Source organism: Aquarana catesbeiana, linkage group LG01 (genome assembly GCF_042186555.1).
Source record: "Aquarana catesbeiana isolate 2022-GZ linkage group LG01, ASM4218655v1, whole genome shotgun sequence".
Lineage (NCBI taxonomy): Eukaryota > Metazoa > Chordata > Amphibia > Anura > Ranidae > Aquarana > Aquarana catesbeiana.
Window position 1 is genome coordinate 919427071 of NC_133324.1, and position 24412 is coordinate 919451482.

General features: G+C 42.2%; 1 protein-coding gene across 1 annotated transcript in view; it reads right to left on the reverse strand.

The window, feature by feature from the left end:
* Nucleotides 1-9048: 9048 nt before the first annotated feature.
* The window catches only part of UBOX5 (U-box domain containing 5), a 47069-nt gene continuing 31705 nt past the window's right edge, over nucleotides 9049-24412 (reverse strand). The window contains exons 4-5 of the mRNA XM_073611023.1: nucleotides 14116-14283; nucleotides 9049-10546 (exon numbers count right to left, since the gene is read on the reverse strand). Of these exons, the coding sequence (XP_073467124.1) occupies nucleotides 10338-10546; nucleotides 14116-14283 (377 nt within the window). The 3' untranslated portion in view covers nucleotides 9049-10337. The remainder of the gene's footprint in view (nucleotides 10547-14115; nucleotides 14284-24412) is intronic.

Genomic DNA, 24412 nt, shown 5'->3' on the forward strand with positions numbered 1-24412 from the left:
TCACAGTGGCAACTTTAGATGGGCACAGTGGCGGCATCTGATGGGGAACAGTGGCTGCTATTGCTGGCACAGTGAGGCTGCAATTGATGTTTTTTTTTTCAGTTTGTTTGCGTCCCCAAAAATTTTGAGCACCAGCCACCACTGGGGGGAGGGGGGTTTCTTACTAGCATGTTACACCCCATAAAAAGGTGTAAGATGGAGTTAGCCTTTAGGCTGGGTTCACACTTATGTAAATTGGATGTGGGTTTCTCCGCATTCCAATTTGCATGACAGGACAGTGCGACCGGCACTCAATGGAGCCGGTTCACACATGTCCGGGGCGGCTGCGGAGCGCACAGCAGAAGGGCCCTGTGCGCCTTTGGCTCAGTTTCAGGTCCGTATTCAGGCAAAAATTTGGACCTGAAATGGTGGGATGCGCCGTAGCCCCTTGCTGTGCCCCGCGCCACACATAGTAGGAACCTAGCCTTAATGAAAGTTTTAGAGCTTGTTCACACCATACGTGCTTGAAAACTGATGGGAACTGAAAAAAAACGCACAGATTTCACTTGCCGAGACATCAGTTTACATGCACGTTGAAATTGGTTTTCATGCACGTCAGCTACATTGCCTATTCACACCAATATTGATGTCATGTCAGTTTTTTTCCATGTGCAGAAAACGACACACACCTTGCAGATTCCTGCGCAGAAAAAAAATCTGCATGTTATGGTGTGAACAGGGCACATAGAGAACCATTGTTTTTGTTGTGGCCTTGCAGAACACGTGCAGAAAAACGGATGTCTCTGCACCATGGTGAGGACAAAGCGTAAAGTGTTTGTTACCCCAACATTTCATATTCCTGATATGTGACTGCTGTACCACGTACTTGTATGAGAAAGTATCTGGTTCTCTTTGTATTGCTTTCTTTGTGTAAAATCCCTGGTGCTCGTGCCAGTCCTTCTGCTTTCCCATTAAAAAAAAAAAATGACCACACCAAGCAGGAGAGCACAGCGTGGTCAGTTCTCTAGCTATGCTGGGAACTCAGCCTGCTCTATTCCAATGACCAGACTTGTCCTGACACCAAAACCCCCCTGCACAGCCTGTCAGTGGGAAGCTCAGTGTAATGCTGCTTCTCCTCCCCCCAGCTCTTATGAAGCCGAGAATAGAGAAAACGTGATAAAAAAAAAAGTATTTATAATGTACTTTTACATCTATACAAAATTTCTTTTCCCGTTCATTTCTATTTTAAACTGAATGGCTTGTTTTACAAGGTGATCGTTTCCAATCACTTTAAATATCAGCCTGTAATACCCCTTAATTACCAGGCCATTTTTCAGGGATGTGATAATTTGACCAACAATTACTCAATTGTCAAGCACACTGTACCCAAATGAGTTTTAGATAAATTCTTTTGAGACAGATAAAGGAATTTAATGGCCACTTATTTTTTTGCTATAAAAAGAGCAAAAAAAAGACCAAAATTAAAAAAAAAAAATAATAATTTTCCTGTGAATATAAAAATGTCTGAATAGTATGAAATCCCTCAAAAATCACCCTTTTTTGGAAATCAAACACCCCAAGGTGATCTCTTTTTTTTTTTTTTCAGAAATGAAGAATGCTGATACTGAGGGGGTCACTCACAGACAGAGCTGGACAATGGTACACTAGATACATTAATGTACAGGACATACACAGAGGGAGGAGGCAGTGAAGGGGTTAATGTACTGGTCAGAAGCAGTGGGAGGATGGAGATGAAGGGGCTAATGTTCAGATAGGCAGGATACCCACCTTTCGAGCAAGTTTTCCGCATCGTGATCAAAATGCACTGGGTTTACCCTCTGCTGCGGGTGTCAATAAAATCCTAATGACACCCCAAATGCAGATCGTAAATATGGTGCGTTTGCCTGCACTAGATTGCATGGTGCAGCAGTGTGATTTCAGCCTATTCAAATGAAAATCGGCTGAAAAACCGCACCATACTGAGTTGCACAAGAACGCACCACATGGTACTTAGCCACTTGGATCAGCTGGGTACAGTATATGTGTACTTAACCATCTAATACACAGTGATCACCTGGTGCAGGGATATGCAATTAGTGGACCTCCAGCTGTTGCAGAACTACAAGTCCCATGAGGCATAGCAAGACACTGACAGCCACAAGTATGACACCCAGAGGCAGAGGCATGATGGGACTTGTAGGTCCGCTAATTGCATATGCCTGACCTGGTGGATCAGCCACCCGTCGGCTGTTAATTCAGTAACAATCATAAATGGCATTGGGTAAATAAGGGACAACCAATCCACCATTGATGGATGTACTGCTATACATCAGCGGTAAAGCAATGCAGACAGATCACGGCTTGGAGGGGCCAACAGGGTGCTGTACATAATTTCCAGAAAACACAGCACCATGACTACTAATAGTACTCCCAGGAGCCTTCAGCCCTAATGTCTGGCTCCTGGGAGGAGTTCTGCAAATATCAAAATACCTTGAGGGGAGGGTGTCAGTTTGGGAGCAGTGGATGCAATTTTTTTTGGGGGGAAAAAAAAAGACACTTTCATGAATTAAAAAAAACTAAACAGTAAAGTTAGTGCAATTTTTTTGTGTAATGTGAAAGATGTTACATGGAGTTTACTTATGCGGGCGCAACTTACGCATGCGTTTTCTTTGCTTGCTTTTAAAATTAAAAAAAAAAAAAAAAGTTTTATTACATTGTATCTTAAAAAAAAAAAAAAAAAATTGATCACTTTTATCGCTGTCACAAGGATTGTATTCAACTTGTGACAGTAATAGGTGGTAACAGGTAGTCTTTATGAAGGAATCAGGGGTCTAAAAACACCCCAAATTCCCTCCTTTGCACTTAAAAGTATCCAGATCACCAAAAACAGCAATTCTGAATACTGTCAATTTTTTTTTTCTTAAACGGTGCCATTGGCAGCTGAGTAAACCGGAAGTGACGCCGTTTCCATGTTTACACATAGGAGACTCAATCAAAGCCGCTTCTGGCTTCGTTCCAGTCTCTCTAGCCAGCAGAAATTCCGGATCATGGCTTGGGTCTCCCGCTGGGACGGAAGGCCCGGGAAGAGCGGCAGAAGGGGATGCCCCCACCTCCCTTTGTTTGGGATAACAACCGAGCGGGTTTTAGGTAGCTATCCCTAAACAGCCGACTGCCCGCTCTAAAAAAAAAAAAAAAAAAAAAAAAAAAATGGTACCAGGATGATGCATGCATCATCCCGGTATAACCCTTGAAAGCCGCCAGCGCAAATGTGCATACGGTCGGCGCTAAGGGTCAAAAAAAAAAAAAAAAAAAAAAAAAAAAAAACACATTTACATTCTCAATATAGCCTATGCATTCCCTTATCTCAATCAATAGTTTCCTCTGGAGAATAAATTAAAGAAAACATATCCTGCCACTGCTTCTAGTGCTGACCACTAAGCATCTCTCGACTCTTTGGCCCATGTTTACCATTTAAATTTGTATCATCAGTTCTAGAGAGAGGGTCCATAGCTTTTATCAGATTCCTAACGAGCCCGTGACCACTGGGTTTGACGATGCCGGATGACCTTCAGCCAGGAAAAGAGATGAGCTCTGACTTGTTGCAGCTTCTAATGGACACTGCGAGAAGCTCACAGTGTGTAGTGAACCCAGAGTAAGCCATTTTATTACAGGAGCAGAGCCTTTACAACTGTGCACTGAAGGGAAGTCGGGGGAGTTCAGATTTACATGATAATTAAAAAATGTAAAAAAAAAAATAAAAAAAGGAGGGAGAGGACAAATTTCAGAGCCAAATTTCAAAGGCAAATTTCTCCACAACACCTCTGGCTACAGAGGTTTATGAGATCTTGCTTTAAAGTGACTTTAATGCTTGTTTAGAATAAATTTGACTTGTACTTTTCATAGAGTACAGTTACAGGACACAGAATATTTAATCTTTAACCACTTCAGCCCCGGAAGAATTTACCCCCTTCCTGACCAGAGCACTTTTTGCGATTCGGCACTGCGCCGATTTAACTGACAATTGCGCGGCCGTGCGATGTTGCTCCCAAACAAAATTGACGTCCTTTTTTTCCCCACAAATAGAGCTTTCTTTTGGTGGTATTTGATCATCTCTGCGGTTTTTATTTTTTGGGCTATAAACAAAAATGAAAAAAAAAAAAGCATTATTTTTTACTTTTTGCTATAATAAATATCCTCAAAAAATATATAAAAAAAACATTTTTTTTCCCCCCCTCAGTTTAGGCCGATACGTATTCTACATATTTTTGGTTAAAAAAAAAATCGCAATAAGCGTTTGGTTTGCGCAAAGGTTATAGCGTCTACAAAATAAGGGATAGTTTTATTACATTTTTATTAATTTTTTTTTTTTTTTTACTAGTAATGGTGGCGATCTGCGATTTTTATTGTGACTGCGACAGTATGGCGGACAGATCGGACACTTTTGACGCTATTTTGGGACCATTCACATTTATACAGCGATCAGCACGATTAAAAATGCACTGATTATTGTGTAAATGTGACTGGCAGTGAAGAGGTTAACCAGGAGGGTGCTCTGCAGGGGTTAAGTGTGTCCTAGGGAGGATGCGCTAGCAGTGACACATCACTGATCACCGCTCCTGATTACAGGGAGCTGTGATCAGTGACAGTGTCACTAGGCAGAACGGGGAAATGCTTGTTTACATTAGCATTTCCCCGTTCTTCCTCTCGGTGAGACGATCACGGGTATCCCTGCGGTCGGACTCACGGAGCTCCGCTGCACAAAATTACATGTTCTTCCTCTCGGTGAGACGATCACGGGTATCCCCGCGGTCGGACTCACGGAGCTCCGCTGCACAAAATTACATGATCTCACGAGGCTTGCATAGCAGGCGCACGCACGCCTGCTATGCAAGCCTCGCGAGATCACGTACGTTAACATGATTTTGCGCAGCGGAGCCAACCTGCCACAGTAAATCTGCGGCCACTGGTCCGCAAACGGTTAAAGCGTTTGTTAACCCAAAAAATAAATAAATGGATCCTGCTCCTTTAAAGCATGTTATGTGAGTCCTAATTTAAGAGCCGAGATTGCAATCACATGACGAGCCAGCTCTTCTCCTCTCCTCCTCCCCTGCAGACTGACATCAGCAGAGGAATCTCAGGCCTGCCCACTGCATCTCTCAGAGGAGGCAAGGAGAAAGCTGGCCAGTCATGTGATCGCAATCTTGGCAGTGACATTAGGTATTTGCAGCATTTATTTATTTTTTTTTTTTTTTTAGAGCGGCTTAACCATCACTTTAACAATACAAAGCTACCTTCAGCACTAACAGAGCTGGTAGTGTGTCTTAAGAGAGAAGAGAGGAACCCTATTCTTTAGGTTATGAGGGCTCCAATGAGAACTTGTCTAATCCACCTGGCAGTGGTGGAATGAGGCGCAGGAAGCCCCTTGTGGAAAGCCTCAGGCTGTACAAAGTGAGAATCCAAATGTCTTAAAGAGGCTGTAGCCAGGAGGTAGACTCTCACAGAGCTCATCACTCCAAGACAGTGGATAGAAATCTCCTTGGGATGTTTCTGAGCAGGACATAAATGGGCAAGGACAATGTCCTGGTTGAGGGGGTTAGGAGGATGCTGCCTTAAAGCAGAAGTAAATCCATCCATAAACAGTTTCATTTCCGGCACATGCCGGAAACGTAACACTCCCATTGGTTGAGCTCTCAACCATACGGTCAAACCATCCAATGGCTGGTGTCATAACTGATCACATGTGCAGCATCATGGCAGTTTTAGATTAAACAGAGGCAAAGATGGCAGCTTCCTTGGCTGAAAACGATAGGGGGGGGGGGGGGGTTACTTATACTTTAAGGGAGAAGAGAGGATTTTAGCTTTAGGAATACCTTGTCTTAGTGAAACACTAGAAAAGGCTTATTACAGGATAAAGTAGCCAACTAAGGCTGGCCATACATGGTTGAATTTTGAAAGAATTTTCTTTTGAAAATCATAAAATTTGTGTGTTTTGTGATCCGATGGTGCCACCATTGATTTCGAAATTCGGCCAAGCAAGCCTTCAAATTCACCTCAAGTTGCTACAGAAAAGAATTTTCATGGCTGGGAATTTTCTTTTCTTGCACATACGCATTTGTTTTTCGATTACATTTCTCGCACGATTCTCCCAGCATTGATTAGAAAATCGTGAGTTTTAAAAAAAAAAAATTTCCAACATGTCCGATTACTCAAATTTGATTGCCGCTCGAAATTCGTCTGTTATTGCAGCCCACTAATGGTACGAAATACAAACAAAAATTCTTAAATAAGATTTTCAAAAGAAACTTCTTTCGAAATTCGACCCATGTATGGCCTGCCTAAGAGACCCTCCACGAATAGGTGACAATGAGAAAGGCCACTTTGTGTGTAAGAACCGATAAGGAAATATCCTGAACAGGATCTAAGGGCAGCCTCTGAAGAGCCAAAACACTTCAGTTAAAGCGAGATTCTGGCCAGGAAAATAATTTTTTTAAAAGTCAGCAGCTACAAACACTGTAGCTGCTGACTTTAAATAAGTACTTACCTGTCTTGGGTGCCCGCAATGTCGGCCGCCCGAGGCCGACCCGTCCCTCGGCTCTGGGGTCCCGGCCCCGCCATCCTAACTAAGGGAAACAGGGAGTGGAGCCTTGCGGCTTCACTGCCAGTTTCCTACTGCGCACGCACGAGTGGCGCAGCGCTCTGTGAATGGCCCCGTGGTTTTCTGGGAACACACAGTTCCCAGAAGGCAACGGGGCCGCCCACCGAGGAGCAGGACACGCCGCAGAATAGGAAGAGGCAGATTAGGAAGACTGCCTAGCAACAAGGGTTCAGGTAAGTTTAAAAAAAAGAACATTTTTCAAATTTTTTTTTTTTTTTTTTTACACGATTTTTCATGCTATATTTTTGTTTTAGGGTGGCCCTCCACTTTAAGATCCCACCAAATTATAAAATGTGTGAAACCTTGCACAAATGACTTAAAGTGGTTCCAAAGACAGGACATTTTTTACCTTAATGCATTACTTGCATTGAGGTAAAAGGTCTCAGTTTTTTGTATAGTCACCTCACCAGGCGCTGTGCCCGTCTAAAGAGTCTCCCTCCCTGCATTCACAGGACAGAGAGGCAGCAATGGGAGCCATTGGTACCTGTTGCTGTCAATAAAATCCTGTCAGCAGAAGGCTGGACTGTCGCGCTCTGTGTATATTTGGATGCACACAGTCTGCCTAAGGAGTGAGCCCGTACGTGCGCCACCATAGGAAGCTGCTTTCTTTGGCGGCGTTTGGAGAAGAGAATGGGAGGAGCTAAGGGTGCCAGCAGGGGACTCCAGAACAGGAGGTTCGGGACCACTCTGTGCAACACCATTGCACAGAGCAGGTAAGTATACCATGTTTTTTTTTTTTTTTTATTTCTCTTTTTGCTTTTCTGGGGAGAGAGCTGAACATAATACAGGAAAAGGTGTGTAACAAAAGTAATAACACAATTTTATGTTTTTTACCCTCTACTTTGCTTTAATAAGAATTATCAGCATTACATGCCTGACTTACACAACACTTTAGGCCCCTTTAACATCGGCGCTGTCTGTTCTATCTCAGTAGTGGATGATAGACTGATTCCCTGCTCAGTCGGACAAGAAAGGAAATGGATGTCACATATGTGACATCTATGTCCATACCAATTTTTTTAATTTTTATTCCGTAATGGAGGAAAAAAGGCCCAGTGTAATCTCTATAAGTGGCTGCATATAAACTGACATGTGTCTGCCTAGACTCCCCCACATCCAATCAGTTCAGCAAGACGACCTGGACACAAACATATTGCGTTTGCTCCGATGCAGCTGAATGGACCTATGTTTGGACAGAAGCAAATTAATTACATCCTGCTACCCATAGGGGCACACTGCAGTCAGTTTTTGGCCCACCTATCAATACCAACATGGCTGGCATTGCATAATGATCCATAATTAAAAAGGGAACCTGTTGCTTTGCTCATCCCAGGCAAAGTCACAAGTTTTCCTAACAAAAAACACTCTCCTGAAGCTGCAAAGTGCTGTTCACAGTCTGTCTTGACGGTGCTCTCGGAAATCCCTGGGACTTTCATGAATGGGGAGGGTATGCGCCTTTTCACCATCCTTCCAAGATGCAGCCCTTGTGTTGAGTCCTGAATAGCCAGGCCTGAACAGCATCATGTGGAGGAGGGGAGAGGATCCTTAACCTGTGTAAGCTCTGACATAGAACCGTCCCAGGGATTCGATTCAGGGCTCAAACATGTGAACAGGGTGGTGGGGGAGTACGGGTAAGGCAAGCATTACTGTGTGGAGCTAAAATGATAGATTCCCTTACAAAAAAAAAAAAAAAAAATCTGTAAATCCAACATTTCATATTCCTGATATGTGCCTGCTGTACCATGTACTTGTATGGAAAAGTCTCCTGTTCTTTGTATTGCTTCCTTCGTGTGAAATCCCTGGTGTGCTTGCCAGTCCCCTTGCTTTCCTATCAAAAACTGACCACACTAGGTATGAGAGCACAGCGTGGTTAGTTCTCTAGCTGTGCGCACACTCAGCTTCCTCTTCTCCAATGATCAGACACGCCCACTGCCCCTTCCTGCAGAGTCATTCTCTGGGAAGATCAGCGTGCTGCTGTTCCTCCTCCCACAGGGAATGTGATCACTTCTAAAAAAAGTGAATAAAGGTCCTCTGTGTTGCTTCCTTTGTGCGAAATCCCCGGTGTTCCCGTCAGTTCCCTTGCTTTCCTATCAAAAACTGACTGCGTACAACGTGGTCAGTTTGTCTAGCTGTGCCAGCCTGCTCTCCTCCAATGATCAGACACTTCCAGACATGCGCCCCCCCCCCCCCCCCCCTGCACAGCCTTTCACTGGGAAGATCAGTCTGCTGCTGTTTCTCCACTCATAGGGAATGTGACCACTTAAATAAAAGAGGGAAAAAGAAAAAAAAAGTATATATATATATATATATATATATATATATATATATATATATATATATATATATATATATATATATATATATATATATATATATATATATATATATATATATATATATTTTTATATTTTTTTTTTTTTTATATCGATAAACAAGTAATTTTGCCTTTCATTTTGATTTTAAACTGAATGGTTTCTATTGCAAAGTGACAATAAAACTTTAAGCTGGCCATACACTGATCAAAATTCAGTCGCTTAAACAGGGAGTGGCCAAATTCAGATCAATGTGTGGCTCTTCCTGCTCTACAGAAGTCGATCAAAAGGGACACGCTGAAAAAAACTTTTGGCAATCATCAAAGTGCTGATCAATAAATCCTGACAGTGGTGGGTCCCGTCAGAAAACAGTGTCCCAGCGATGAGATTCCTCCCTCCACCTTGTTTGTGCGAAGAAAAATAACAGAACCTTCGATGGTCAGCTTTTAGGCTGCCATTGTGGTAAAGTGATCTTGTGCAAAATTTGTCACACCAGCCAAGCAATTCGTGAGCAGAGTGATTAAAGTGTAAGTTCACCTTTACAGAAAAATCTGTAAGGTGAACTTACACAGGTCCCCCCTCCTCACTCCCCCCCGGTCCCCCTGACCGCGACAATCTCCGGTTCTAAGACCCGGTTTACCCGTGCCAGGTGTCCTGGGCTTAGAAATCCTCTCTGCAGCCACGCATCTTCTCCATAGCTGACAGGATGGGCTATGCGGCTGCTGATTGGTTGGCGCCGCCCAAGGAGCTGACCAGTTAGAATGCTCCAAAACGTCCATCCTGACGAGGGACGTTTTGGACATTCGCCTCAGGGGATTTCTAAGTCCCAGGACTCCTGGCGTGGATATACCAGGGCTTCGAACCGGAGATTGCCATGGTCCAGGTCAGCGATGGGGCAAGGAGGGGGACCTATGCAAGTTCACCTTACAGAGTTTTCTGTAAAGGTGAACTTACCCTTTAGGGATTACAATAGTTGCTAATTTTACTGCCCATATCAAATTTGAAATTAAATAGAGTTTTATTTCAAGGGACGCATATGGCACACAATACACAAGTGCACTTAATTCCAATATAGATTCCTTGACAGTGTCCACGTGGTTTTAAGCTGGCACAGCAATTAATCTCTGTAAACACAAAAAAATAAAAATAATAATAAAAATCGCTTTTTTGGGGGAGGGTTTTTTTTTTTTTTTTTTTTTAAGCATGGATAGGCAAAAGCTGCCTCAGCAGTGTGTTTAAACCTCCAAATTTGACCACCTAAGTAAACACATACAAGTTTGTACAGAATAGCAGCAAAAATTGGTTATGTTAAGCATGACGTCCTCGGAGGGGACCTGTGCGCAGAAATCTTTCCAGTGAAATCCTGGATAGAACCTCCAAGCCTGTGTGACTTACAGATGGACTCGCAGCACATCGCGGGTGGCCACAGACCCGTTACAATTCTTGCACACAATAGAGAAACTTTTCTGCGTTTCGCCTAAGCAAGGACGACACATGAGGTGGCCGCAGGAGAGCTGGTAAACGGGCTCTGTTCTACAGTAAGTTGAAAATGTCTTCATACAGGAAGCACAGCCTTGAATCATGTCGCCTCTATTGTGTGCTGGAAATAAAAAAAGAAAAAAAAACACAACACAGAGAAAAGCGTTACTAAGAGTTCATGACAACTAACCAACAGGGCTTATCATTGAAACACAAACACAGAATAAGTTATCCACAGAAAGTCACAGGAAAGGAAAGCGATTAGTCACTGCAATTATGTTCTTAAAACTGAAAACATGTGTATGTCGTTTACCATGAATCAAAAAAAAAAAAAAAAAAAAAAAAAAAAAGGAGGGGTTATTACACATTTAAAAAACAAACTACATAGTAGGTGAGGTTGAAAAAAAAAAGAAGTCCATCAAGGCCAACCTATGTGTGATTATGTCAGGATTACATTGTATATCCCTGTATGTTGTGGTCATTCAGGTGCTTATCTAATAGTTTTTTGAAACTATCGATGCTCCCCGCTGAGACCACCGCCTGTGGAAGGGAATTCCACATCCTTGCCGCTCTTACAGTAAAGAACCCTCTATGTAGTTTAAGGTTAAACCTCTTTTCTTCTAAATTTTATTGAGTGGCCACGAGTCTTGTTAAACTCCCTTCTGCAAAAATGTTTAATCCCTATTGTGGGGTCACCAGTACGGTATTTGGAATTTGAAATCACATCCCCTCTCAAGCGTCTCTTCTCCTGAAAGAATAAGTTCAGTGCTCACAACCTTCCCTCATAACCAACGTCCTCCAGAAGCTTTATTAGCTTAGTTGCCCTTCTTTGTACTCGCTCCATTTCCAGTACATCCTTCCTGAGGACTGGTGCCCAGAACTGGACAGCATACTCTAGGTGCAGCCGGATCAGAGTCTTGTAGAGCGGGAGAATTATCGTTTTATCTCTGGAGTTGATCCCCTTTTTAATGCATGCCAATATTCTGTTTTGTTAGCAGCAGCTTGGCATTGCATGCCATTGCTGAGCCTATCATCTACTAGGACCCCCAGAGGTTCACCCCCCCAGTGTATAGATTGCATTCATATTTTTGCCACCCAAAATCATTTTTCTACATTGAACCTCATTTGTCATGTAGTTGCCCACCCCATTTGTTCAGATCTTTTTGCAAGGTTTCCACATCCTGCGGAGAAGTAGCTTAGTATCATCCGCAAATACAGAGATTGAACTATTTACCCCATCCTCCAGGTCATTTATGAACAAATTAAACCGGATTGGGGGACCCCCACTACCCACCCCTGACCATGCCGAGTACTCCCCATTTATCACCACCCTCTGAACTTGCCCTTGTAGCCAGTTTTCAATGCATGTACTCACCCATGCCATGTCCATGCCAACGGACCTTATTTTGTACAGTAAACGTTTATGGAGAACTGTCTCAAATGCTTTTGCAAAATCCAGATACACCACGTCTACTGGCCTTCCTTTACCTAGATGGCAACTCACCTCCTCATAGATGGTTAATAAATTGGTTTGGCAAGAACGATTCTTCATGAATCCATGCTGATTACTGCTAATGATACCATTGTCATTACTAAAATCTTGTAAATAGTCCCTTATCACCTCCAAGAGTTTACATACCATCGATGTTAGGCTAACTGGTCTGTAAGTCCTAGGAATGTATTTTGGGCCCTTTTTAAATATTGGTGCTACATTGGCTTTTCTACAATCAGCTGGTACCATTCCAGTCAGTAGACGGTCAGTAAAAATTAGGAACAACGGTCTGGCAATTACTTGACTGAGTTCCCCCAAGTACCCTCGGATGCAAGCTATCTGGTCCCGGTGATTAACTAGAGGCTGTATGACAGTTTAACCGCTTAGCGACCGCCCACCGTAGATTTATTTAAGGCGGCTTCTCTGCGCCAGATCACGTACCTGGGTACGTGATCTGACACTTCTGGGTCTTGGGCGCACGCCAATCTCAGCGGGAGCCAATCAGCAGGCCCGGCAGATGCCGCAATATCACAGTCCCTCTATAAGTCGCTGATCGCCACCATTACTAGTATAAAAAAAAAATTTCTATGAAAAACAAAAAAATCCACCAAGTAGTAACTTCACTTTGCTTCAGGAAGGCATACCCTCTCCTCCATGGGGAGGGTCTTTAGGGGCTACCACTGTCAGGATTTGGATTGCCACAGTCCTGGACCTGCAGAGCACTCTGTGGCTACCTGCACCACATTGCGTTACTGTACCAAGGGTGAGTGCAAAATGCAGAGTTCAGTGTCAAAGGTAACAATACAGGCTACCTTGAATCTTCCTATGTGGTGGTGGTCCAGGTATAGTTCCCCAGGGTGCTACAGAGGAGCAACAGAATAAGTAGTTACGATCGTTCTGCCACAGAAGCGTCAATGCAGCCAGGGGGAGAAAGGATTTCTCCATGTGAAGAACCAAGCGAGTCTTCAATCTGCCAATATCGGAATTACAAGCCAGAAACCCGCTGTCAGCAAAAAAGATGGTGTCCGTCACCTAAGGACACTAGAAAAAAACTGAGGATTGATGGGAATGGAAGGAGTTATATGGGCCAACAACTTTGTCTGCCAGTAACCTCACCTGAAGGTGGCAGCATATAACTTCATGGTTAAAGCGGCATTACAGCCATTTTTTTTTTTTTTTTACCACAACCCCCCCAACTCTCAAACTCTACTTTAAAGTAATTGTAAAGTCATGTTTGTTATTTAAAAAAAAACTAGTTATACTTCTCCTCTGTGCAGTTGGTTTTGCACACAGCAGCCCAGATCCTCCTCTTCTTGGGTCCCTCTTCACTGCTCCTGGCCCCTCCCTCCCCTCAAGTGCTCCCACAGCAAGCTTTTGGGGCACCTGAGTCGAGTCACAGCTCCGTGTGTCCATTCAGACACGGGGCTACGGTTTGGCCCTGTCCCCCTCTCTCCTGAATTGCCAACTGAATTTGATTGACAGCAGCGGGAGCCAATAGCGCCGCTGCTGAAGTGGTTACTTATAAGCCATTTCATTACTGAATAATGAAAATTACAAAGCCTATAGAGCAGAGCTTGTTGTACAGAAAATTCTGATCACTGACCCGACTGTGCTATTTGGCAGAGGTGCCCGATCACATAAACTCAACAAACTGACAAATCGTGTAGCAGGAAAAACGGATTTTAGCTTTGAAAAAAAAAAAAATGATCAAATACAGCTGTTAACGAACAAAATGAGTAGCTGGTCGAATAACAATAAACCAAAACAACAAACTGGCCTGTTAAAATAAAACTAAAAAAGGCTAAACGTTGTTTCCATTTTGGAGTAAGGAAGGGTTAAAATCTCTGGTAGGTTTTTTTTAAGCATCAGTCGTTTACTTCCTGTCCCATAACAGGAAGTGAAGGAAATCTTACCAAAGTGAGGGAATCCCTCGTTGTCAGCACAACTAGTGTCCCCATTGGAACAATTCCCTTATTATACTCTTCCGGGGGGACTCCAAAATGTACAACTCTTTTTTCATTTTCAGCGATAATGGTAAACTTAACAAAATAGAGGGAGTGAATCTCCCCAGCAATTAACCCCTCTCCACAAAAAAATAAAATATAATAAAAAAAGTTTTGCCTTTAGTTATACTTTAGGAAGATGAACAGACTTCTAGTGAAATGGTAAAAGAAGAGCGAGTGATATGCGGTCAGTACCGGTCACAGTGAAGCCTGCAGCACAGGACGAGCTGCTGGCACTCTCTTCATGAAATCCCTGTTGTTGATTCTTCATAAATTTCGCAGTGTATGTGGGCATGGAGCCCAGGGCGGAGGTGAGAGCCTGGTCCAGACTTTGTGTAAGCCGCTGTTCATGCGATATTGACTCTGTTCACAAATACAGAACAAAACAAAATCATGGAGTTGCATTCACAAGCTTTACTAGAGTTCTTCACTTTTAACAGCAGGGCTGCAACTAATGACTATTTTCATAATCAATTAGCTGGCCAATTTTTTTTTTTTTAATCGATTAATCAAAACAATAAAAAGTGTGGTGTATAATTTCGTTAATATGTAAAGTTTAAAAAAAAGGCAATTTATTCTTAAATATCTCTATGCAATGGTAAATATAAATCAACTATATGGTTAGGGAGCAAAATCTCTAATCCACTCTGAGAACAGACAGCAGAGGTATACTGTATATACTATTAGAGGAGAGATATACTGTATATACACTATTAGGAGAGATATACTGTATATACTATATATACACACACTATTGGAGATATACTGTATATACACTATTAGGAGAGATATACTGTATATACTATATATACACACTATTAGAGATATACTGTATATACTATTAGAGGAGAGATATACACTATATACTATTAAAAAGAGAGATATACACTGTATATACTATTAAATGATGAATCTGGTAAATATCATCAGACTCAGATCAAATTTTTTTATTTAAAAAACAAGGTCTTCCTTCAAACAAAAAAAGTCAGTTTAAGAATGTTCGTTCGATTTTCCAATCATTAGTGGGGTCAAATTGACGTTCATTTTCAACCACAGTGATGGGAAAATTTGGAAATAGAAAACTTCTTGATCAAAGGAATTTTCAGACAGTGTATGTGGGTTTTCATTCAAAAATACATTCATTTTAAATACAGAATGTTAAAAACAAGCAAAAATTTCAAACAACATTCTTTCATTCAGCGAACGTAAGATTTTTCGTCTGAATATTCTCGTCTGAAAATTGATCGGTGTGGCCAGCATAAGGCTCAGTACACACCTGTGCAGTTTGCTGTTGATCTGTTTCTGCAGTGCTTTTTTGCTGTGCGTTTTGATTTTTGCTGCGATTTGCATATTTTTTTTTTTTGGGCAATTTGTTGTCGGGCAGATAAAAAAAAAAACAAAAACAAAAACAAAAAAAAAAAAAAAAAAACAAAACACAAATTGCTGCAAAATCGCATTACATGCTTTTCTGCAGCTTCTCTATTGAAGTATATTGAACCAAAAAAGCACCTTTTTTTTTTTTAACGCAAAAGTCCCTATCCCTTTCCAAATACGTAGCAGCTGAAAAAAAGCATAGATGTGAACGTGTCCCATAGGAAAACATGTAAATGAACTGTAGTGCATTTCTGCAAAAAGCACCAAAAAAAAAAAAAAAAAAAAAAAAAAAAAAAAAAAAAAAAAAAAAACAACACATAGATGTGAACCAGGTCTAAGATGTTTAGTAACAAAAAAACAAAAAAAAAAAAAAAAAGCAGATAACTACTGTAAGGCGTTTATTTTTTACTGTAGAGCAGTGAAAGTAATATTTACAGTAGCGATTTGCTCTTTTTGTACTATAAAGTGCTCATTTTAGTTGTTTTAACCCCATTATGTTACTGGCTGATTAATCGATTATGAAAATAGTAAATCGATTAATTTCATAATAGATTAGTTGTCGATTAATCGATTAGTTGTTTCAGCCCTATTTAACAGATTTTGTTTTTAAGTTGGTGTCACAACAACAGGTGATCAACAGTTTCCCTCAAAGGGCACAACAACCCGCTTCACATTAATTAATTAATTTTATAAACTGCTTATATGTTGAGTCCATAAAGTAGTTGTAAAGGTTCACCACTTGCCTACCGGGGCAATTTTTTGCACACATTAAAAATCTGCTTTTTTTGCTAGAAATTACTGTAAACCCCCCCCCCCCCCCAAAAAAAAAAAAAAAAACCCTATATATTTTCTGAAAGCAGAGACCTTGGAAGATAAAAAGATGCTAGCTCCAATTTTTTAGGTCGCACAATATTTGCACAGCCATTTATCAAATGCATATTTTCAAGAAAAAAAAAAAAAAAATTACACAAATTAATTTTTGTGCAAAACATAATTCTATACTCAAGGTTTTTTGGAAAATATAAGACAGCAGGTTGTAATCGAGTAGTAAACATGAAATTGCAAAAACAATAAAACGATGGTACCTAAAATGCTTTATAGGTGATGCTTTAAAAGCCTTTACAGATTATCAGTTTAGAGTTAGCCATGAATTGTTGCTCTTACTCTGAATCTTTGTGATACCGCACGTGTATGGTGCAATTGATTTGATTTTCACACATGTTGCAGCCTAATAGGGGTGCAACGGATCAAAAAACTCACGGATCGGAGTCACGGATCGGATCATTTTTCGGATTAGCAAATAATTGAATTTGCAAAAACCTGTGAAAATTCCACCACCATATAGTCCCCACTGTAATAGCCACATCCTCTCCCCCACTGTAATATCCACTGAGTATGGCTGGGTATGGCTGAGCATGGCTAGGTATCGCAGAGAATGGCAAAGTATGGCTGGGTATGGCAGAGTACGGCAGAGTATTGAAGAGTATGGGCAGAATATGGATGTGACTGCAATTGTCAGAGCAGCGCTGTGGGCACTACAGATCCAGCCCACAGCGTTGCTGCCATCTGATCTCTCCCCTCCACTGTACAGATCAGTACACAGAGGGGAGAGAGGAACCGGCGTCATGACGCCGGTTTGTTTACAAGTGATCGCTCCATCATTTGACGGAGCGATCACGTGGTAAACGGCCACCGGGTGTACCAAGATGGCCGCTGCTCCGGAGCTAGGCCAAAGCCGCGGCCTTTCCTAAGGCCGAGGCAGCGGATCGCGTGGTGTGCCGATCCGAACAGGTTGACCCGTTCGGATCACGGATCGGCGACGATCCGTTGCACCCCTACAGCCAAAAGCTGTGTGTGTGTGTGTGTGATAGATATATATATATATATATATATATATATATATATATATATATATATATATATATATATATATATATATATATATCTCTATCTATATATAATCACACACACACACACACACACACACACACACACACATATATATACATACACACACACACACACACACACAGTGAGGGAAAAAATTATTTGATCCCCTGCTGATTTTGCACATTTGCCCACTGAAAAAGAAATGATCATTCTATAATTTTAATGGTGGGTTGGTTTTAACAGTGTGCGAACAAAAAATATCCAGAAAAGCACATTTCAAAAAAGTTATAAATTGATCTGCATTTTAATGAGGGAAATAAGTATGTGACCCTTTCACAAAACATGACTTATTACAGTAAAACCTTGGATTGAGAGCATAATTCGTTCCGGAAGCATGCTTGGTACTTGGTGGCAAAACCTTTGTTGGCAATCACAGAGGTCAGACATTTCTTGTAGTTGGCCACCAGGTTTGCACACATCTCAAGAGAGATTTTGTACAGCTTCTCTTTGCAGATCTTCTCCAAGTCATTAAGGTTTTGAGGCTGAAGTTTGTTAGCTCAAACCTTCAGCTCCCTCCACATATTTTCTAGGGGATTAAGGTCTGGAGGCTGGCTAGGCCACTCCAGGACCTTAATGCACTTCTTCTTGAGCCATTCTTTTTCCTTAGCTGTGGGTTTTGGGTCATTGTCATGCTGGAATACCCATCCACTACCCATTTTCGAAGCCCTGGCTGAGGGAAGGAGGTTCTCACCCAAGATTTAACGGTATATGGCCCCGTCCATCATCCCCTTCATGCAGTGAAGTTATCCTGTCCCCTTAGCAGAAAAACACGCCCAAAGCATAATGTTTCCACCTCCATGATTGACGGTGGGGATCGTGTTGTTGGGGTCAGAGACAGCATTCCCCCTCCACTAAACACGGCCAGTTGAGTTGATGTCAAAAAGGTAAATTTTAGTCTCATCTGACCAAAACACTTTAACCCAGTTCTCCTCTGAATCGTTTAGATGTTCATTAGCAAAATTCAGATGGGCCTGTATATGTGCTCTCTTGAGCAGGGGGACCATGCGGACGCAGCAGGATTTCACTCCTTCACGGAGTTGTGCGTTTCCAGTTGTTTTCTTGGTGACTATGGTCCCAGCTGTCTTGAGATCATTAGCAAGATTCTCCCGTGTAGTCCTGGGCCAATTCCTCACCATTCTCATGATCACTGAAACTCCACAAGGTGAGATCATGCATGGAGTCCCAGACCGAGAGAGATTGACAGTTATTTTGTGTTTCTTCCATTTGGGAATAATCGCACTGTTGTCACCCTCTCACCAAGCTGCTTGGCGATGGTCTTGTGGCCCATTCCAGCCTTGTGTAGATCTACAATCTTGCCCCTGACATCCTTGGACAGCTCTTTGGTCTTGGCCATGGTGGAGAGATTGGAATCTGCTTGATTGCTTCTGTGAACAGGTGTCCTGATCTCAGCTCATTACCTGTATAGAAGACACCTGGGAACCAGAAATGTTGCAGATTGATCATGGATCAAATACCTATTTCACTCATTAAAATGCAAAGCCATTTATAAAACTTTTTAGAAATGCGTTTTTCTGGATATTTTTGTTATTCTGTCGCTCACTTAAAATAAAACCTACCACTAAATTTATAGACTGATCATTTCTCAGTGGGCAAGTGTACAAAATAAGCAGGGGATCAAATAAAAATCTCTCTCTCTCTCATATTGGGACATGGACACAATTCTAATCTTTTTGGCTCTATACACCACCACAATGGGATTTGAAATGAAACAAGATGTGCTTTAACTGCAGACTTTCAGCTGTAATTTGAGGGTATTTACATCCATATCAGGTGAACGGTGTAGGAATTACAACAGTTTGTATATGTGCCTCCCACTTTTTAGGGGACCAAAAGTAATGGGACAGTTGGCTGCTCAGCTGTTCCATGGCCAGGTGTGTGTTATTCCCTCATTATCCCATTTACAAGGAGCAGAGAAAAGGTCCAGAGTTAATTTCACTGTGCTATTTGCATTTGGAATCTGTTACTGTCAACTCTCAATATGAGATCCAAAGAGCTGTCACTATCAGTGAAGGAAGCCATCATTAGGCTGAAAAAACAAAACAAACCCATCAGAAAGATAGCAAACACATTAGGTGTGGCCAAATCAACTGTTTGGAACATCCTTAAAAAGAAAGAACTCACCAGTGAGCTCAGCAACACCAAAAGACCCGGAAGACCAAGGAAAACAAAACAATTGTGGTGGATGACTGAATAATTCTTCCCTGGTGAAGAAAATACCCTTCACAACAGTTGGCCAGATCAAGAACACTCTCCAGGAGGTAGGTGTATGTGTGTCAAAGTCAACAATCAAGAGAAGACTTCACCAGAGTGAATACAGAGGGTTCACCACAAGATGTAAACCATTGGTGAGCCTCAAAAACAGGAAGACCAGATTAGAGTTTGCCAAACAACATCTGGAACAACATCCTATGGACAGATGAGACCAAGATCAACCTGTACCAGAGTGATGGGAAGAGTATGGAGAAGGAAAGGAACTGCTCATGATCCAAAGTATACCACCTCATCAGTGAAGCATGGTGGTGGTCGTGTCATGGCGTGGGCATGTATGGCTGCCAATGGAACTGGTTCTCTTGTATTTATTGATGTGACTGCTGACAAAAGCAGCAGGATGAATTCTGAAGTGTTTCGGGCAATATTATCTGCTCATATTCAGCAAAATACTTCAGAACTCATTGGACGGCGTTTCACAGTGCAGATGGACAATGACCCGAAGCATACTGTGGAAGCAACCAAAGAGTTTAAGGGAAAGAAGTGGAATGTTATGCAATGGCCAAGTAAATCACCTGACCTGAATCCGATTGAGCATGCATTTCACTTGCTGAAGACAAAACTGAAGGGAAAATGCCCCAAGAACAAGCAGGAAATTAAGAGAGTTGCAGTAGAGGCCTGGCAGAGCATCACCAGGGATGAAACCCAGCGTCTGGTGATGTCTATGCGTTCCAGACTTCAGGCTGTAATTGACTGCAAAGGATTTGCAACCAAGTATTATAAAGTGAAAGTTTGATGGATGATTGTTAATCTGTCCCATTACCTTTGGTCCCTTAAAAAGTGGGATACATACATACATACATAGTGCTGTGAAAAAGTATTTGCCCCCTTCCTGATTTTTATTTTTTTTGCATATTTCTCACACTTAAATGATTCAGTTCAAACAAATTAATATCACACAAAGATAACCCGAGTAAATCCAAGATGCAGTTTTTATATTACGATTTCATTTATTAAGGGAAAAAAGCTGTTCAAACCTGCCTGGCCCTATGTGAAAAAGTAATTGTCCCCTCCCATGCTGAATCATGAATGAACTGTGCCACAATTTTTTGGAAAGCAAAGTTAAATGCCACACCCAGGCACGATTACTGCCAGACCTGTTGAATCAAGAAATCACATAAATAGAAGCTGTCTGACAAATTGAAGCATGCCAACAGATCATAAAAAGCCACAATCTAAAAAAATTAAAAAAAAAAACAAGAACAATTTAGAAACAAAGTAATGTACATGTATTGGTCTAGGAAGGGTTTCAAGGCCATTTCTAAGGCTTTCACTCCAGTGAACCATGGGGAGAGCCATTATCCACAAATGGGGATAACTTGGAACAGTGGTGAACCTTCCCAGGAGTGGCTGGCCTACAAAAATTACTCCAAGAGCCTGACGACAACTCATCCAGGAGGTCATAGGGGAACCTAGAACATCTAAAGAACTGCAGGCCTCACTTGCCTCAGGTAAGATCAGTGTTTATGATTCAATAACAAAGACTGGGCACCCTGTAGTTACCACACTTTTTACTGGCACTAGTGCTAGCGGATGTAGAAGGTGGTTTGTCAGAGACCTCCTGCGCTCCGCTTGGGGAATCTGCAAGAGAAGGAGAGACCACCAACAGTCACTCTTCCTGACCCCTGTATCATGGCTGCAAGCCCCCATCCCCAGGAGGTGAGAGCATGGGGGTTTACTTAATCTGGCGTTACCCCCTATAGTAGGTAAAATGCCACCCGGCCGCGCTCGCTCTTGCCTGCAGCCACCTGTGCCGTCTTTCCATCCTCCTTCATGAGGTGGGCTCAGACAGACTTTCCGCTCCTTGCAGCTGGCTGAGCTTTGGTGAGAAAGAAATACAAAAACACTGAGCTCTACAGCAGCCGCATACGTTGTGACAAAAACAAACAATGAAAGTGAGAGGTGGGAAAATGCAGCGCTCAATGAATCAAGTCCATTGTGTCGACACAAGTGGACATTTAATACACTCACCCCAGATTAAGACTTTATGATTTGTTTATCACATTATATATCACCATAGTTGACATTTATGGACTTAATGAATGTAAATATAAATGTTAACAATGAATCGAGCGCTGCATTTTCCCACCTCTCACTTTGGTGAGAAAGGAAAGCCCTTCAGCCTCCGCAGCCACGCGGGTCTGATGTCTCCTCTGCGCTTTAGGCCCACTTCCTGGGTCATGAGAATGAGGCTTGGAGCGCACCAAGTCCTCCCCTTGGTGTCTTGCATCGTTTGGACCGCAGCAAAATGGTGCCCACTGCACACAGGGGAAGACAGGAGACCTGAGCTGTTGAGCGGCGTGCATTATGCCCAGACCACCTGCACAAATGCCATTGAGGCGGCAGGTTAGTGCAGCCCTCACCAGCATTCCTAAACCTGGCTCACAGGGGTACCACCTGACTTTCTCTGACCAGAAAAAAAAAAAAAAAAAAAAAACACACCACAAACGTTTCGCTGTGAGAGAAACACAATCAATACTGGAGGGACAAGGGGTAAGGTGGGGCCTTTTAAACAGCTGTGAACTGATTGTGTTTCCTATAGGGAGGAGCCTCTCATCTCATGTGTTGCCATCCTGGAAGGTGAGGATAGCTTTTTTTTCCATTTAAAAACTGCATTTTGTATTTACTCAGGTTATCTTTATGTAAAAAAATTTGTTTGATGATCATTTAAGTGTGACACAAATATGCAAAAATCAGAAAGGGGGCTAATACTTATATAATTCACAAAAAATTATTAAAATAAAATTTTAATTTACTTATTTTTTAGATAATGCACCGATACCATTTATTTAACACAGAGTACTGATAATTAATTGGTATCAGCAAGTACTTGGAAAAAAGAAGAGTACAGGGGTAAATTAGGGCAGGGTAGTTGAGGGTGGGGTGAAATAGGGATTGTGGGGTGGTAGAGTTGGGATAGAAAAGGCTGAGTTCCTGCTCCCCACACAGGAGCTGAAATCCGATTACCTTACAGCTACAATGTGCACAGTGTATAGCTAGCTACTGGTTGCAGTTCCGACCTGTGAAATGCCATGGTAGGAATGGAGTTGCAATAGCTAGCTATACACTATGCACATCATAGCTGTAAGGGAATGGGATGGGGGAGGAGGAGCTGTTAATAACATGCTAAAGATGTGTACCATGTGGGGATGGGAGACTGCCGGCAAGTGTAAAGGTTGGTGGAAGAATTGAAAGGGGGGAGCCTGCCCCTCCCCAGAACCCCAACCCATCCACAATACCCCCCAAGATTGTGGCATGATCTTACCTTTGCCACTTGTGCTGGGAGGGTTGTCTACTGCTCCGATCCCCGCAGGCTCTCCTCTCCCTGTGATTGGAGCACTACAGATCCCACCCACGTAGTCAATGCCCAGTTTGGCCCATGCATTAAAATGGCCCTGGGCCAGAGGAGACAGCCGGCTGGAGGGAAAGAGGAGGCATTCCACTCCCAAGGAAAATAGGACCTACCCCAAAAATAAGACCTACTGTTATTTTCCAGGAGTGCTGCAATATAAGCCCTACCACGAAAATAAGCCCTAGTTTAAAATCCAATAATTCAGTCTATTACAGTAGTATATAATTTACATGTGCGTATTTTTGTAAATATTTTATCTTTTCATGTGACAACACTGAAGAAATTACACTTTGCGACAAAGCAGTGAGTGTACAGCTTGTATAACAGTGTAAATTTGCTGTCCCCTCAAAATAACTCAACACAGCCATTAACGTCTAAACTCCTGGCAACAAGTGAGTACACCCTTAAGTGAAAATGTCCAAATTGGGCCCAAAAGTGTCAATAGTTTGTGTGGCCGCCATTATTTTCCAGCACTGTCTTAACCCTCTTTGGGCATGGAGTTCACCAGAGCTTCACAGGTTGCCACTGGAGTCCTCTTCCACTCCTCCATGACGACATCATGGAGCTGGTGGATGTTAGAGACCTTGCGCTTCTCCACCTTCCATTTGAAGATGCCCCACAGTTGCTCAATAGGGTTTAGGTCTGGAGACATGCTTGGCCAGTCAATCACCTTTAGCCTCAGCTTCTTTAGCAAGGCAGTGGTCATCTTGGAGGTGTGTTTGGGTTTGTTATGTTGGAATACTGCCCTGCGGCCCAGTCTCTGAAGGGAGGGGATCATGCTCTGCTTCAGTATGTCACAGTACATGTTGGCATTCATGGTTCCCTCAATGAACTGTAGCTCCCCAGTTATGACAGCACTCATGCAGCCCCAGACCATGACACTCCCAACACCATGCTTGACTGTACACACTTGTCTTTGTACTCCTCACCTGGTTGCCACCACACACGTTTGACACCATCTGAACCAAATAAGTTTATCTTGGTCTCATCAGACCACAGGACATGGTTCCAGTAATCCATGTTCTTAGTCTGCTTGTCTTCAGCAAACTGTTTGCAGGCTTTCTTGTGCATCATCTTTAGAAGAGGCTTCCTTCTGGGATGACAGCAATGCAGACCAATTTGATGAAGTGTGTGGTGTTATACAAGCTCTACACTCACTACTTTACATTGTAGCAAAGTGTCATTTCTCCAGTGTTGTCACATAAAAAGGATATAATAAAATATTTACAAAAATTAGGTGTGTACTCACTTTTGTGAGTGTGCGTGTGTATGGTTAGTGTGTGTATATACACAGGTTAGGTCCACATATATATATTTGGACACAGGCACAATTTTCATACTTTTGCCTCTGTATGCCACCAGAATTAAATTAAAATGAAACAATCCAAATGAATTTGAAGTACAGAATTTCAGCTTTAATTTAAGGGGTTGAACATAAAATATCAAGTACACATTTTAGGAACTGCAACCATTTTTACACAGTCCCCCTATTTTCAGGGTCTCAAATGTAATTGGACAAATATCATA